This window comes from Drosophila miranda, chromosome 3 (genome assembly GCF_003369915.1).
Source record: "Drosophila miranda strain MSH22 chromosome 3, D.miranda_PacBio2.1, whole genome shotgun sequence".
In the NCBI taxonomy this organism is placed as follows: Eukaryota; Metazoa; Arthropoda; class Insecta; order Diptera; family Drosophilidae; genus Drosophila; species Drosophila miranda.
Genome location: NC_046676.1, coordinates 925,500 through 943,158, shown reverse-complemented (window position 1 = coordinate 943,158; position 17,659 = coordinate 925,500). Strand labels below are relative to the sequence as shown.

Here is a 17,659-nt window from a genome sequence, read left to right as displayed (position 1 = left end):
GTTCTCTCTGCGCTCTCTCATGATGACGCGTCAGTACCTGAACGCCAGAGCCCAAGTCTCTGGGGTTCTCAGACTGGTAACCCAGCGTGTGACGTTTCGTAGTATGAACTGGCACATCTGGTTAGTCCCCAAATCTAAATCGCTGCTAGGAATGCCATATATCTATATTTTCCACTGTGGATATCGATATGCTAAAATATATCGATTGCTAGTAGACTATTTTTGTTAAGAGGAAGAAGTGTTTAACGAAAAATATATACATACTATTTATTTTTGTTGTCAGAAATAAATTAATACATCAACTTTTTTTAATTAAAAATAACTATTCTTTAGTATTGGTTCAATCAACCAAATTAAACTTAACACAATATTTGATAATTTACGTGAATGAAAGAGAAGTCAACGTAAACAAAAATATATTAAGGCTATGGCGGACTTGGAAGCTGTGTTAGCTGATGTCAGCTATCTGATGGCAATGGAGAAGTCAAAATGCACTCCAGCTGCAAGGGCCAGCAAGAAATTAACTTTACCAGACCCCAGGTACACATTTTAAATATGCGTGCATGTATGTACAGACGTATACCCAAATTATTCTATCCACTCATCTTTTCAATATTACGGTCTTGTTTGAATATACATATGTATGTATATGGGGACGTTTTATTGCATGCATGTTTACATTTGTAAATGAGTAATTATGTTCTTCAATAATGATTCACTAAACGGAAAGCAGGACAACTTAAAAATGTATTGTACATAGATGTGTTGATAGTCTAATTTAAATTTAAAGTAATAAACTTTACGTGTATAAAACCAATTTATGTAAATTTAATAAACAATTTTAATAACTTACCTATGTACTATTTGTGTGCGTGTACTATAATTTAACGAAAGGCTATGTAAAAATGTATATATATTGTTTATACATAGCTGCATGTAATTTCTAAAGGTTCTTAATTATTATTTTCGGGCTTTAAATAATTTCGTTGCGTGGAATAGTTTGTAGTTCGCAGCGCGGCAGCCAAGAAATGATAAATTCACTCTGGTGAACAAACAACATCAACACAAATTTATTGTTGTTTTTTCCTAGTGGAATACATCCATTAAAAGATTAGTGTACAATTTGTAACGCTCATTTTAACCCGCTCCTACAACGCTGATTGAAAATCAACAAATCAACAAAATTTGTTTATTTTCTCCGTTTTGGCCTGTAGGGGGTAGTCGACTAAACGACATATGTACATATGTACGGTCGTAAACGCTACGCAAATTTTCAAAAAGCTTCAAAGCTTGTGACGATGTTAAGTTCTTTATTTGATTATTGTTTATTATATTATTTTTTGTTGCACAGCCACGAAAAACAAGTGGCAAAAGTCGTCATAGTTCTTGTTCTCGTAGCTCCTGGACAAACCTTTTAATCTTCCAACACGAAGCACACTTCTAAAATCCGACACAAGCCGAGAATCTCCACCAGACACGCGACCCACTCTAGGGCCGGGTAGTACCTTTTTGCTAACGTGGAAGCCCTTTGTCTTCGATGCACACGACGATGGATCAGTCAACTAAATATTCGAATAGCTATGTTGCTCGTCTGTTATCATTGTTGCGTACTCTGAAATACGAGATTTAAAACGAGATCGACTTAATATGTTGAAAAGCGGACGTCTCCAATGACTGAAACTTCAGCCAACGACTTTATTGCTCGAAATTTAAGGTTCTCTACAAAAAGAGAAGTGAACCTGCGACCATCTAGCTAGGTTGGGCAATGCTGTGATCCCGGCAGATTGATCCGGGGGGAGAAGATGCTACTGGCCTATAATTAAGCAGCGTATGGTGCTTTGATTGGAAAGTGCGATAGGGACCTGATCGATGAAAAGCCGATGAAAAAGAATTCGTGGGGTATGTATTCACGGTCCTTTCTAGCTTACCAACCTGAAATGGTACCAACCAAAATGGCTTCAGGAGTACGACATCTTTTTTTCAGTAAGGCAGACCATTTCTCCCTGGATGCAAGATCCTGACTCGACGAGCCTTCCACTCATTTAGAATTATTCGCACAGTCCAAATTCTGCTAGATTGTGTGGAGTATTACGCAATCTGCTCAATCTTTCAACACTACCAGCGCGCGAAGATGTGCAGTGACGGTGTCCGTAAACGCACGCAGCTTGCCAACCGATGAATCCGCACGCTACTGCTAAAATTTTCTTTTAGAATGAGACGTTTATTATCAAATCAGTTTTCTGAGAGTATCTAATGCTGTATTGTAGTTAGCCTTGCTCATCTCCAACGAACGGATGGTGTCTAACGCCACTCCGCTCAAACATGACCGAAAATGCGGTAACTTCTCGATAGAAGTCAGCTCATCTGCACTATCAATGACAGCTGTGAACATGAAAATGTATTTTATTTCATGTTGGCGAAGGTTATAAAATTACAACTTCTCTTCTATATATATAAAAGAAATTCGTATTAGTTGCACCATTTATAACTCAAGAACGGCTGAACCGATTAGGCTGAAAATTGGTGGGATGGTAGATCAGATTCAGGAGACTATATGCTATAAGATACTTTTTATCCCCTTCGACCGCGTTCCCTCTTCAAATATTGAAGAACCAATATTTAATATTGCAAATAACTCCGCAATGGCCAACGTTTTGACAGCATCGAAGACCATCATCTGGAACGAATGCACAATGGTGCAAAAACGTGCATTAGACCCGTGTGACACCAGCAGAAGGCTGCTACGCGTGGATCCCAGGCATGAAAATTAGAACTAAACATTGCTAGGAGAACTAAGCATGCATTGAAAATACAAATACCATTACAATTACTAATTACTAGAAAGGTGTGTAAGGATTAGTGATTTAATAAGAGGAAGAGAATTAGTGGTGGATATAATATGGTAGAGGGAATTATAATCCGAGCATAAGACCCTAAAGAACGGTATAAAGTTTCTAGTAAGTCTAATAGGAAGTTTATGCGGCTCAACAGATCAGGGCTGTCTATGTTACCCCCGATCAAGTTGTGCATAAAAATCACAACAAGCATTTTTCTACGGCTAACTAAGGATGGGAGGTTTACTAATAGCAGACTACTAGAATAAGATGGGAGGCTCCCACCTGCATCCCAGATAAGGCCCCGCAGAGCTAAGAGTAAAAAGTTTTTCTGTACTGATTCTATACAGTACACCAGGACTTTGTACTGAGGGCACCATACACAGGAGCCGTATTCTAACATCGGACGAACAAGCGAGGTATAGAGAGTCTTTGTTATATGGGGGTCGTCAAATTCCTTTGACCACCTCTTTATAAACACAAGAACGCCCATGGCCTTATTTACCATGGTAGAAATGTGTTCAGAAAACTTTAACCTGGGGTCTAACATAACACCAAGATCATCCACCAGGGTAATTCTGTCAAGAGAACCACCACATAGGGTATATGGAGCCAACAAGGGGCTAGAACGATGAAATGTCAAACCTTGCATTTCGAGGCATTAAGGTGTAACAAGTTTGCACAACACTATGACTGAAAGTTATTAAGACCGGATTGCAAGCAAGAATGAAATTAAATGTCCTTATACTGGACACAGAGTTTAAAATCATCCGCATACTTAAGTACTCGTGAGTATATTAATACCTAAGGCAAGTCATTAATAAAGAGTGTGAAGAGTAAGGCTGCCCTGTGGTACTCCCAAAAAAAACCTTTACTGGTAAAGAGAGTGAGTTTTTGAAGTGGACTTTTTGAGACCTGGAACAAAGATAGCTAGAAATCCATCTCAGGAGGTTGGGCGGAAACCCTAAAAGGTCAAGTTTATGTGCTAAAAGGGAATGGCTTACAGAGTCGAATTTTTAAATTTGTGGACGTTGACATGCAATGACTGCATCTTTCAAGAGGCGATGCAGCTACTGCACCGTCAAGTGGCCCGTGTGACACCAGCAGAAGGCTGTTACGCGCGGATCCCAGGCAAAACGCAGCCCTCCTCCCGCCCAACCGACCGAGGGGCGCTGCCGCATGACGCGCGGTGCGTAGCCGAACCAAACGCGAACATGCAAGAAAGATAGCTATTAGACTAACATTCGAGGAAAATTAGTACTAAACTTACTAAGAAACTAAGCATGCAATCAAAGTACAAATACCACTACAGTTACTAATTAATAGAAAGGTGTGTAAGGATTAATAATTTAATAAGAGGAAGAGAATTAGTGGTGGATATAATATGGTAGAGGGAATTATAATCCGAGCATAAGACCCTAAACGGTTCATGCAAGGAATAATTCGATCTACAAAGTGGAAGGAACAACGGTATAAAATTTCTAGTCAGTCTAATAGGAATCGTGAAGTTTATGCGGCTCAACAGATCAGGGCTGTCTATGTCACCCCTGATCAATTTGTGCATAAATATCACACCAAGCATTTTTCTACGGTTAACTAAGGATGGGAGGTTTACTAATAGTAGTCTACTAGAGTAAGATGGGAGTCTTACACCCGCATCCCAGTTAAGGCCCCGCAGAGCAAAGAGTAAAAAGTTTTTCTGTACTGATTCTATACGGTCCTGGTGTACTTTGTACTGAGGGCACCATACACAGGAGCCGTATTCTAAGATCGGACGAACAAGCGAGGTATAGAGAGTCTTTGTTATATAGGGGTCGTCAAATTCCTTTGACCACCTCTTTATAAACCCAAGCACGCTCATGGCCTTATTTACCATGGTAGAAATGTGTTCGGAAAACTTTAACTTGGGGTCTAACATAACACCCAGATCATCCACCAGGGTAATTCTCTCAAGAGAACCACCAAATAGGGTGTAAGGAGCCAACAAAGGGCTAGAACGATGAAATGTCATAACTTTGCATTTCGAGGCATTAAGGTGTAACAAGTTTGCACAACACCATGACTGAAAGTTATTGAGATCGGATTGCAAGCGAGAATGAAATGAAATGTCCTTGTACTGGACACAGAGTTTAACATCATCCGCATACATAAGTACTCGAGAGTATGTTAATACTGAAGGTAAGTCATTAATAAAGAGTGTGAAGAGTAAGGGGCCTAGATGGCTGCCTTGTGGTACTCCCGAAGAAACCTTTACTGGGAAAGAGAGGGAGTTTTTGAAGAGGACTCTTTGAGAATGCTTTACTAATGTCGGTGTAAATAACATCCACCTGTAAGTTACCTTGAAAGCCTTAAATAATGAAAGAGGTAAACTCTAACAAATTCGTGGTGGTTGGTCGCCGCCTTATAAATCCATGATGAGTTGGAGATATAACTTTGCTATACCTCTATAATTTTTTGCATCAGACTTGCTACCTTTTTATGGAGAGGAATTATATACGATTCCTTCCAGATCGGGGGAAAGCAGGAAGAATCAATGGACAAGCAAGGGTCATCACAGTGTCTCGGCGCAGCACCTGAGTACACAACCTGGAACCCCGTCTGGACCCGGTGAAAACACCGGCTTAACTAGTCGAAGATCATGAAGTAAAGAACATCCATTTAACAAGGGACTGAAAATGCCGTTCGACCTCGGTAAACCGTATGGGTACGGATGACCAGAGTAGCTTTCTTCAGAATAGGTGGTTTGGAAGAATTGGGCAAAAAGTTAAAATTTTAAGCCCCACTGTTAAGGGTTAATCAACATCAACAGTCTCACTCACACTCACTATACTATGTGGCTTTCACTCGCACTTATTGCTATCATACGTTAAGAGACAGCTTTTTCCGACGAGACCACCTTGTATAATTCCGTCATGTCCGAGCCAAGACTGACTATTTCCAATATATCCTGCATACCAACAAAAGCCAGCCTACTTAATATCCATTTGTTACAATATTTACTCACCATAATATTTAATGAAATTTGGTTACTATCCTCTACAATGAAGGATATTTGGCATCACAATGATCCATAAAGCCGGAAAGAACATGTCTCAGTCATCATATAGACCTATAAGACTCCTGTCGTGCCTATTAAAGATATTTCAAAAGCTTCTCCTGAATCATATCCAGCAACACCTAGAAATCAACAGTGCAATCTCAATGCACCAATTTGGATATCGCGTAAGACATGGAACCATTGAATAAGTAAACCGGATAACCTCTGAGATACAAAATGCATTTGAAAGACGCGAGTATAGCTTCGCTGTCTTCCTAGATGTCGCCCAGGCTTTCGACCGCGTTTGGCCGGATGGCTTAATTCACAAAATCAGAATATTTCTTCCAACGAACACCCATAAAATATTGGAGTCATACCAACAGCAAAGATACCAAGATACTAGCTACGAGCAAAGGTGTAAACATGTCACCTTTACCCTAAACAGACAAACTTGCCCACCAGTGTCTCTGAAAAATATCAACATTCTACAAACCACCGAAGTAACATACCTTGGTGTCTATTTGGATAGACGTCTCACTTGGCGTAAAAACATCGAAGTTAAGAGAAATCAACTAAAATTTAAAGAAGATTCGATAACTGAAATATCATAATAAATATAAGAAAATAAATATACTTTATTAGATCGGAAACGCTTCATTCTGGGCGTTACAAACATCCACTTTCCCCAAAAATCGAATATACCCTATACTCTTGGAGTGTCGGTTATATTGATGATATATCAAGATATTGCAGCTTTTTTAAGCCAAAGTCAAAGTTTAAAATTTGCCAAAATTTATATAGTTTGAAAAATAGAGTTTTATCTCTTACTGTCGATGCACTATAACTGTTTTTATTGAATAATATTAAAAATTACTAAAAAAATTATTAAAAAAAAAAATAAAAGAGACTAAATGTGTTTCATTAGATTCACAGAATTCCACCTGAAAGATGGAGTATGTGTATAAAAATGAACTACATTTTTACTACATTCTCATATTGTCGAAAGTCTGCATTTCCCAATGCTCTGGCAAATTCTCTATTAGATGCGTATAATTTAGTCAAAGGGCTTTCGACTCATAATTTCGCTTAAGGCCCTGTGAGCCGCTTGCAAATTATGCTTTTAATTTTAATCATATATTGTCAAAATCAAGTCCACTATCAAATACATATGTATAGTTAGAAACGGAAATAAGATTTAAAACTTAAGATAATGGTGATCTCAAATTATAAAAATTAATACATGTGCACATTTTTTTCGTTTCAGTGTCAGAAGCGTTATGTACAAATATTTGGAAAAAGAAAACCAACTGAACTTTCATAAAATTTTTAATGAAGTTTTAGGTAAGTAGTTCTTATAATTTTAATGCCCGATATTAATATTTGTGTTGTAGGTTACCTGCTCTTTAAAGACTTTTGTGAAAACGACTCGGATGAACCAATACAACAACTGAAGTTCTATGAACAGGTATCACAATTTGTACATATAATTATAGCCATGAAGATAGAACCATGCTATAGAATATTATAAAATAACTAGGTGACCCGTCAAACGTTGTTTTGCCATGTAGATTATTTCTAGGAAACCATTTTTCAGTTCAATAAAAATAACTATCTACTATAAGTATACGGGGACTTACTTATCAATTATAAGACTACTTAAAAATGAAGATTAATCTCTCAGCGCAATAGAGTTGCCTTTAGCCAACACAAACAAACTGGATGAATGGCGTCACATATAGAAAAGCATGGTGTTTCCAAATCTAAGCCACATACAGACAATGTATGGCCATGTGACTTATTGATCGTCATAGCGAATGTCAATCGAATTGGGAATTGATTGCGTTTGATTTCAATTGACACATCTGTATTAATCATAGGGATTCGTGGCAGCAACACATTTTCGCCTTGAAACTTTCTATTCAAAATGATGGCTTCAATAACGTTTCTCATTAGTTTTTTAATGACTAATCGTGTGTCATTACACAGCTGTAGTGGGTTCAAGTTACGAAACAGAATGATCGGAGATCCAACCTTCAGCCTGTCAAATCCAATTCATTTGAAAACTCAATTGCATAATTCGCAGTTTTGTTGCTATCGCAAACTTAATCGATAGATTTGTGAAACAGATTGAGTCCCCAGGCAACAACTGTTGTATTTTTAAATTTAACTAATTGACGTCCACATTTTTTGCTGCCAAAATCGGTCTTTCTGCCTGCCAATTATGATTTTCATATTGTGTGTGTACATCTGGAAATATGTTATCTATGAGAGTTTTTTGCGAGTCGATGATTGTGCAGAAGTCCGTCTGTATTTTATGCATCCAGTATCCAGTGCGTAGTAACTTTCCCATCGGTAATATCTATCAATTGTTTAGAGAAAGTTTCGGCGGATTGATCCTGAAGCATTTTAACGCGCATGCTCACTGTCTGCTGTACTTTTTCAACATTACGCCAATATCGCGACTGTGATGAATTTAAGCAATCGATGATTTGATTTAATTGATTGTCTTTAATCCAGAACGAGGGGGAACGTTGTGAGTTACTGCGGACACCGCAACTCTACATTTATACCCGATACTTAGTCAGTATGGCTCTCCTCCGGCAGACGCCGCTAATATTAAACGACACGACAAAGAGTGCGTGCGAGAGAGACAGAAAATCAGTCTGAGCGTGACGTCGGGCGCTGCGTAGCCACTGCAAATTGATTTGTTCCTTTTGGCTATAAAAATGATCTGATCTGATCCAGATTCAGCAATCTGATAGATATTGTCATTATCTATGATTCTGCGTTTTTAGTTTTCTCGAATGTGCAATATTGTGGATGCAACAGATTTTCGTCCTTTGTGTGGGCGGAAGGGGGTGGGGCGAAATTTTGAGATATACGTTTTATAGTGAGATCTAACAGAAGTGCGGGTACCAAATTTGGTTACTCTAGCCTTAATAGTCTCTGAGATTTTTTGATGCCCCAGATTTTCGTCCTTTGCGGGGGCGGAAGGCGGTGTGGCGAAATTTTGACACAAAACGGTCAAGGTCCGATATCACAGGAGTGTGGATAACAAATTTGGTTGCTCTGGCTCTTATAGGTTCTGAGATCAGATATAGGTTCTTGAACTCATATTTTGCAATTGGCAAAACCGACCATGAAACCTGTGTGTTAGAGAGAGACAGAGCGAGAAAGAATAAAATTGCTTTCTTGATTCTGGCTATAATAATTATACGATCTGGTGCAGATTTTGCACTCTAGAAGATATAGTCATCCTCTACGATTCTGCGTCTTTAGTTTTCTCGTATCTTTGAATTTGTGGATGCCACAGATTTTCGCCCTTTGTGGAGGCGGAAGTAGGCGGGGCAAAGTTTTGAAATATACTTTTAGCAGTGACATATCACAGAAGTCCGGATATAAAACGTCGTTGCTCTAGCTCTTATAGTCTTTGAGCACTAGGCGCTGAAGGGGACAGACAGACGGACGGACGGAAGGACGGACAGACGGACAGACAGACAGGGCTCAATCGACTCGGCTATTAATTCTGATCAAGAATATATATACTTTATGGGGTCGGAAACGATTCCTTCTGGACGTTACACACAACCATTTTCACCACAAATCTAATATACCCCAATACTCATTTTGAGTATCGGGTATAAAAATCGCTTGGGATGGGTCGTTTCTGGAGGCTGTTTCCGTTTAAACGATTCTTCTTTGATGGTTTCTCGTGCTCCGGTCGTAGCTGCTGGGTATAGAGAAGCGACTTGAGGTACTTTTTGGGCGGTTTTTGACGGTTTTTGGTGGTAAAAATTGCAGGGAACCCATTTTAAACTCTGCTAAAGAAGATGTAGATTGTGTAGCGCACTTTGTTGAACATTTCCGTCGATTACGTTTATTTTGTTCGGCTGCCAGCTAAATCTCTTGGGAGAATATTTCCATCAAGAGCTTCGTGGTTTCCTGTTTCTGAAATTTCAGTCTGCAGCGTACTCAGCTATGGGAGGACATGAAGTCACTGCGAGCCAGGGGAGTAGTCTCCTCATCTAGCTCACTTGCTACTAATCAACTGGTATGTCTGCGTCTTCATTTGTTTCGCAACCAAGGCTGTTCATCTGGAGCTGATCAATGATTTATCTACAGTTGCTTTCCTTATTGGTCGAAAGCGCTTCATATGCACCATACGAGATCCGCTATATATTTGGTCAGACAACGCAACAAATTTTGTCGGCTCTAGGATTGAGCTGGTTGGGTTAAAATGTTTTTTCCTTAGCGACGACGAAGGCGCTGCTAGATTTGTACTTGGCTGAGACTACAGACTGGCATTTCATTCACGGCAGTTAATTGTTCAAGAGCTCTAGTTTCCAGCGCATTACTTGAATGGTGGCCGTCCTGCTTTGTTCGCTAAGCATGACGTCACGAAGCAGCAACTGTTCTGATGAGTACATCACATCATTGCAGCAGCGCTCAAAGTGGCGCACTTTGAGACCTATTTCGGCAGTCGCAGATTTTTGTTCTTGCCAGGGATGACAATCTGCCTCCCATGAAGTGGCCACTAGCGAGGGTGGTCGAGCTACTACCTGGGAGAGAGGGCGTTGCCAGAGTCGCTGTGCTGAAGACCGCATATAGAATCACCAAGCGAGCCATCAACAAGATGTGTCTGCTACCCATTAAAGATGCTGTTGAAAGTCAGGCTTCCAACGGGGGGAGCAGCAAAATATCATAAATTATATCCAGTGATGCCTTAAGTAAATCGATACTATTTTATAGTTTGCTTTTTGAATTTTGAATTTTTCCCTACAAACACAAAAATTAAATACAATTAAAATTCCAACCGGATTTAGACACGCAAAATTCGCAGCGATCAAACAACAATTTTAAACAATTGTTGATGGATTGTCTACATTGTTAAATGTTGGGATATGTCCAGACACTATGACCGAATGTGTGAGCCTTCTTGAATGTGGAGTGCACTCCCAGTCTCTAGTTCAGCTCATCAAAGAATTAAAGGCGTTTGAATGCGCTACCATGTCCTCCAATTAATTAAAAATTTTTTTGTTTTTAGTTTTATTTATTTTATGTTGTATTTTAACAGATTACGCTTAACATTCAATGTTAAACCTAATATCTATTTTACCGGGCACTGTCTGCTTTGGCCTTCGACTCGAACGATGTTTATTTATTATATTTTGCCTATGGGTACTTAATTTTGTTTATATTTATACAGTTTAGCTTGCTTAATAAATTCGTTTATGGCGTAAAAAAAAGAAAAAAATCATTGTTACCGCAATGAAGGCGGCCGTTCATTCGTCTCGCTATCCATGTTCGTTTCGTTACTGAAGCTGCAGCATCTAAGCTGTTCTTTGCTCTCTATCACTAGTGCTCGGCGTAACTCCAGCCCCGAGCTGCTATAGCACTATCTTTTGCTAGTTCACCCGCTTGCAATTCGGCCCGACCGCGCTTAATCAGTCTTAAACTGATCTTCGTAGCCATCGGCTTAAAACTGCTCGACTTTTCATTTAATTAATTTTCAACATCTAGGGAAAAAGCTCCTTAGCTTAGCAGGTGAACTCCAATTAAGATAGCGCATGTGCGGAGTTAAAATTGTATCAAAAATTTTGGGAATAGCGGATAACTTGATATATCTCTATAATTTTTTGCATTAGACTTGCTAATTTGAGCATTGAGCGATAAGAACAGTGAAATTTGACATAACTTTATTAAGCGAAAGAGAGAGAAGAATGAGCAGCTGTTCTGGTCATGGAGTTGCAAATGATATTAGCTGCTGCACTAACGGATTGGTCGGAACTGCCGGCAGCTGGGAGGCACTTACAACAGTGCCGCGGAGTCGCCAGCTTGCGCCTCGGAGACCTAGCCAGCAGCTGTAGACAGCTGAACTGAGTGTCCATGGCCAAGACCCTATCATATTGCTGCTTAAAGCCCACGATCAACTTATTGAAACTACTCCGCGTCTGGCTTCTGAACGATAGTATGTCGTCCTCAACAGCGCGGCATTCCCCGCAACTGTAATGTAGAAAAAGTTGGTTAATTATTTTTTTTTGTCCATACTTCTATGATATCACACTGACTCAAGTTCGTTTCAAACTTTTTGCACGCCCAATATACATATAATTGTCTGTACATTTTCTATATTTCTATTTTTCAGATAAAGAGTTTTGAAAAAACAGAATGTTATGAAGAACGTAAAAAGCTGGCAAGGGAAATCTATGATAATTTTATAATGGAGGAAATGCTCTCACACACTTATGTAAGTAATATTGGTAAAAAACGGTTTATGAATGCAATTAATGCATTTTCTATTTTAGGAATACTCCAAAGATGCTGTAGCAAGTGTTCAAAAATATTTATTAAAAAATGAAGTTCCGGTGGATTTGTTTGAAGTAAGATTTAAAAACATATCTAATACGGTGCTCTTATTTTTCGCAAGCAAAATGAAAGATTTTTGTTAATTTCTCGTGTTTTTTGTTAGTTATACATATATGTACATAAAAATTGGTTACTAAAATTACTCTAAGCTACGCTGAATCAGATAAGTTGTAAGTATGTTAAAAATAATTTGCTGGCGATTAATAGTATGCATGCAGAAATTTTGGTGGTATAAAAATAAGGGACACCCTAATGCATATATGTACGTACATGAGACGGGGCGATATTAATTTGAATCATTTAGTTTATTTTTCTTTTGGGACTTACAAAATAAAGCAATCGCAGCCTAAATTGTAGATTTTTAAAATTCTGTTTAATTGTGACAGTCAAATGATGAGCCAATTCCAAGTCTTCAGCAAGCTTTTTGACATTTTTGAGAGCAGATTCAAAGCCATTATCCCTTTAAGTGGATATAAATACAGCACAATTTCCTACTGATAAAGAGGCGGCAGCGATATCAATGGTTTGACTTGGAATTGTCTTGCTTGAAATATATGTCATACCAAGGCTAGGTTAAATTAGCAAACAACCAGTGAATTCAGAAATCCGAATCGCATCATTTCATCAGCGATGAATCTAGTTTCATGTTGTACATAGGTATCTTTAAGATCGGAGTCGATAATCTCCATTACAGCTTTATAAACTTCTTTCGGCTGATATTCGCCTTTACCGTGTCCACTCTGCTGTCCCAACTAGTTATGCACAACGCTTTGACCGCCTCCAGCCCAACCGACCGAATGGCACTGCCGCATGACGCGCGACGCGTTAACCGAACTGATAGCTGTTAGAATAATATGCGAGGAAAATTAGAACTAAACATTACTAACTACTAAGTACTAAAACATTACTACAACTAAGCATGCATTCAAAATACAAATACCACTACAATTGCTAATTACGAGCAAGGTATTTGAGTATTAGTAATTTAATAAGAGGAAGGGAATTATAGTGGAAATAATATGGTAGAGGGAATTATAATCCGAGCACAAGTCCCTAAACGGTTCATGCTAGGTATAATTCGATCTACAAAGTGGAATAGACAACGGTAGTGAATCTGATAGGAATCGTGAAGTTTATGCGGCTCAACAGATCAGAGCTTTCTACGTCACCCTTGATCAAGTTGTGCATAAAAATCACACCAATTTTTCTACGGTTAACGAAGGATGGCAGGTTTACTATTAGTAGTCCACTTAAGTAAAATGCGAGTCTCACACCCGCAACCCAGTTAAGGCCCCGCAGAGCAAAGACTAAAACGATGTTCTGTACTGATTCTACACGGTCCTGGTGTACTTTGTGCTAAGGGCACCATACACAGGAGCCGTATTTTAAGATCGGATGAACTAGCGAGGTACAGTCGTCAAATTCTTTTGACCACCTCTTTATAAACCCAAGCACGCCCATGGCCTTATTTACCATAGTAGAAATGTGTTCGGAAAACTTTAACTTGACGTCTAATATAACACCAAGATCATCCACCAGGGTAATTCTCTCAAGAGAACCACCACATAGGGTATATGGAGCCAACAAGGGGCTAGAACGATGAAATGTCATAACTTTGCATTTCGAGGCATTAAGGTGTAACAAGTTTGCACAACACTATGACTGTAAGTTATTGAGATCGGATTGCAAGCGAGAATGAAATGAAATGTCCTTATACTGGACACAGAGTTTAACATCATCCGCTTACATAAGTATTCGAGAGTATGTTAATACCGAAGGCAAGTCATTAATAAAGAGTGTGAAGAGTAAGGGGCCTAGATGGCTGCCCTGTGGTACTCCCGAAGAAACCTTTACTGGTAAAGAGAGGGAGTTTTTGAAGGGACTCTTTGAGACCTGGAACAAAGGTAGCTAGAAATCCATTTCAAGCTGTTGGGCGGAAACCCTAAAAGGTCAAGTTTATGTGCTAAATGGGAATGGTTTACACAGTCGAATGCTTTACTAAAGTCGGTGTAAATGACATCCTGTAAGTCTGTAAGTTACCTTGAAAGTCTTTAATAATGAAAGAGGTAAACTCTTACAAATTCGTGGTGGTTGATCGCCGCCTTATAAATCCATGATGAGCTGGAGATATAACTCTGCTATACCTCTATAGTTTTTTGCATCAGACTTGCTACCTTTTTATGGAGAGGAATTCTATACGATTCCTTCCAGATCGAGGGAAAGCAGGAAGAATCAATGGACAGGGTGAATAGTTTAAGCAAGGGTCCACACAGTGTCTCGGCTCAGTACCTGAGTACACAACCTGGAACCCCGTCTGGACCCGGTAAAAAAACACCGGCTTTACTAGTCGAAGATCATGAAGTAAAGAACATTCATTTAACAAGGGACTGAAAATGCCGTTCGACCTCGGTAAACCGTATGGGTACGGATGACCAGAGTAGCTTTCCTCAGAATAGGTGGTGTTGGAAGCTGCCGAGCTTTTTTCGCAAATCTGACTCCAAAATGTACAAGAAAAAGCAATTCTTTTTAACAACCATTTTTACGTTTACAATTCGACGTTTATTGTTTGATATTGTTTGTGTGTTTTTTGTTCGAGGCTGTAGCCGTGGACTTCGATGTAGGTGTTAGGCTTTTTGGGCGACAATGAGTACTGCAGACCGACTGCCTCGAATGGGAACGACCGACTAGAGAGAAGGAAGGGTCGAAGCAGTGGCTTATGACAAGTAATAACTTTACATAGGTGTGTGCGTGTATGCACTGAGAGCGTACATAGGCTGAGCGCGATAACAGAAAACTTAAGAGAGACGTGACTTAAGAGCTATTAACGGCTGCTGCTCCGAACAACGACATCGTTGACCTGGATCGACCTGTGGTGCGCGCCATTTGGCACGTTGTTGAAGCAGAGTCAGGTACTCCTCACTCCAACGCTACCAAAAGATCTGCTGGGCACAGGAGACTCGCTGCCAGCGATCAAGTCGATTGAAGTTGAGACCCGTAACGTCTGGCTCAGGGAACTCCATCAGCGGACGACCAATTAAAAAATGTCCGGGTGTAAGGACGCCAAGATCTTCAGGGTTTTCTGAAATCGAGATAAGAGGACGAGAATTCATAACAGCCTGGATTTGGCAGACAAATGTCCGCAGCTCGTCGAATTCAAAAAGAGACGATCCCAAGGCGCGATAGAAATGCTGCTTGGCCGTTTTCACCGCTGCCTCCCACAAGCCGCCGAAATGCGGCGAGCGAGGCGGTATGAATCTCCAGTCGAAGCCGTTGTTGATGCAATGATTATGAACTTCAGCACGATGCTTCTCGCTCATAAATAGCCGCCGAAGGTCCTTCAGCTCGTTCCTTGCGCCCACAAAATTGGTGGCATTGGGGGAATACCGCGCGTGGCAACGAAGCGCTTGAGGGCGCTCAAAAAAGCGGCAGTGGTTAGGGCCGTAACCAATTCCAACCAGACTGCCTTTGTTGCAAAACAGATGAACACGCAGATGTAAGATTTCATCGGTGCTCGACTGCGCCCATCTGGCTTATAGTAGAAGGGACCGCAGTAGTCAATTCCAGTGACACTGAATGCATTCGAATCCTGTACTCGATCCTTCGGTAGGTCAGCCATGATGTGTTCCACAAGACGAGGTCTGGACCGGCAGCAGATGACGCATTTTCGCAAGGCGCAAGCCACAGTTTTCATGCCGCCAATGGGCCAAAAGTGTAAGCGAATCGCTCCAAGTAGCGACTGCGGACCAGCATGGTGATAATTTCGATGAAAGTGCGTAATGATGGCGAACGTCAATGGATGATCCTTGGGCAAAATGATTCTGCTGGAAGCCTCTTCGCAGTTCCCTTTCCGCAGAGCAAGGTACTCAGGATACAGGTGGGCCCGTTGAACGATGCGACATAGCAAGTGCGATCCTTTGCGAAGGTCCTCAGATGAGAGATCCGGTGACTTCGTCCTACTGATGAACTTCTGAACATAACCAAAAATGCGCATCTTGACTTCAAATGAGTGCTTAAACGAAAGCGAGATGTCGACACGCTCAGACGAAAGCAATACCCTATGTCGAGTTTCTGGAAGATTGACTTCTGGCGAGCACCGTTCAGGCCAGCAACCTTTTTTTCCTTGCAAGAAGGCAGGTCCATTTATCTACAGATTAGAATGCAAGAGCTCTTGAGGCGCGGCTCCCTTTGACAGAATGTCAGCTGGGTTCATTTCAGTTGGCACATAGCGCCAATCCATGCCCCTGGTAGGTTGTTTTATGACCGAAATATTGTTAGAGACAAAAACGTTTAATTTGGATGGTTCCTCACGTAGCCAAGACAGGACCACAGTTGAATCCGACCAAAAAATGATTGGGCAGTCGAAGCAAATTAACCTCAGCGGCAGTATCGGTAAACGAACGAGCATAGATACAAGCCCCATAGGCCTGGAGGCTGGCATCACAGGAGCATTGCAATTCAAAAGGCTGCCGATTCCAAAGGCTGAGGAAGACTTTCATCCCAATGCAGCTTGTCCCTCCACATGCGCTGCATGATTATTTTTGCTCTTGTCAATGTAGGTCCGATCAAACCCATGGGATCATAGCACCGTGCAATGGTTGACAACACCGAACGCTTAGTGTGCTTGCCAACACCGATTTGAGGAGCAAATGTAAACAAAAAGTTGTCCTTATGGGGCTCCCAAATGAGCCCAAGCGCTTTGGTTACATCACTGTCATCATACAGCTTCAGAAAACTTTCCCTTTCGGCCTCTGGGACTTTACGAAGCACATCAGGGGAATTGGAACACCATTTCCTCGATTGAAAGTTCCCTCGAGCAAGAAGATCCGTGGTTGGACGCATAATATCTAGCACTTCCTCGACCGAATTGCCTCCAGATATCATGTCGTCTACGTAGAAGTCCTGTAGAATGGTTTCCGACCCCAAACGGTACGAAGACGACTAATCCATGGCTAGCTGATGCATAGCTCGAATAGCTAAAAATGATGCAGGCTTAGTTCCATAGGTAACTGTGTTTAATTTGAAGGTCTGTATGTCGTCGTCAAGAGAGTCCCTCGACAATATGCACCTGTAAGAGCAAGAGCATAAGCAGATCATTTAACGAAAGACCAGATGTGGTAGCTGCAGAGCCGTTGAATACAACCCTCAGCTTTGTTGTGAATCTGTCCTCTTTGATGACGCAATGATGTGGCAAGAAATATTTGCACTTGTGCCTATCTTCCTTGGGCACCAGAGACATATGATCGAGGGACAGGTACTCCTTCATGAATGCCGAATATTTTTCATGAAGAGCTGGATTACGCACGAACTTGCGCTCTGAGTTTTCCAAGCGCCGCTTTGCTTGCAAATAGGAATCTCCCAAGGACTCTAAACTTCGCTTCATAGGCAAGCGAACAGAGTATTCCCCTGAGGGTAAGCGAGTGTG

The 17,659-nt window shown here is 40.7% G+C and overlaps 1 protein-coding gene across 4 annotated transcripts in view; it reads left to right on the top strand.

The window, feature by feature from the left end:
* Positions 1-221: 221 nt before the first annotated feature.
* LOC117188156 (G protein-coupled receptor kinase 1) overlaps positions 222-17,659 on the top strand; it is a 316,657-nt gene continuing 299,219 nt past the window's right edge. For 2 of the 4 annotated variants that reach the window (XM_033391574.1, XM_033391576.1), the window contains exons 1-5: positions 222-540; positions 7,136-7,212; positions 7,263-7,336; positions 12,017-12,118; positions 12,177-12,251. In XM_033391574.1, the coding sequence (XP_033247465.1) occupies positions 428-540; positions 7,136-7,212; positions 7,263-7,336; positions 12,017-12,118; positions 12,177-12,251 (441 nt within the window). In that variant the 5' untranslated portion in view covers positions 222-427. The remainder of the gene's footprint in view (positions 541-7,135; positions 7,213-7,262; positions 7,337-12,016; positions 12,119-12,176; positions 12,252-17,659) is intronic. The other 2 variants (XM_033391573.1, XM_033391572.1) reach the window with 1 other exon arrangement.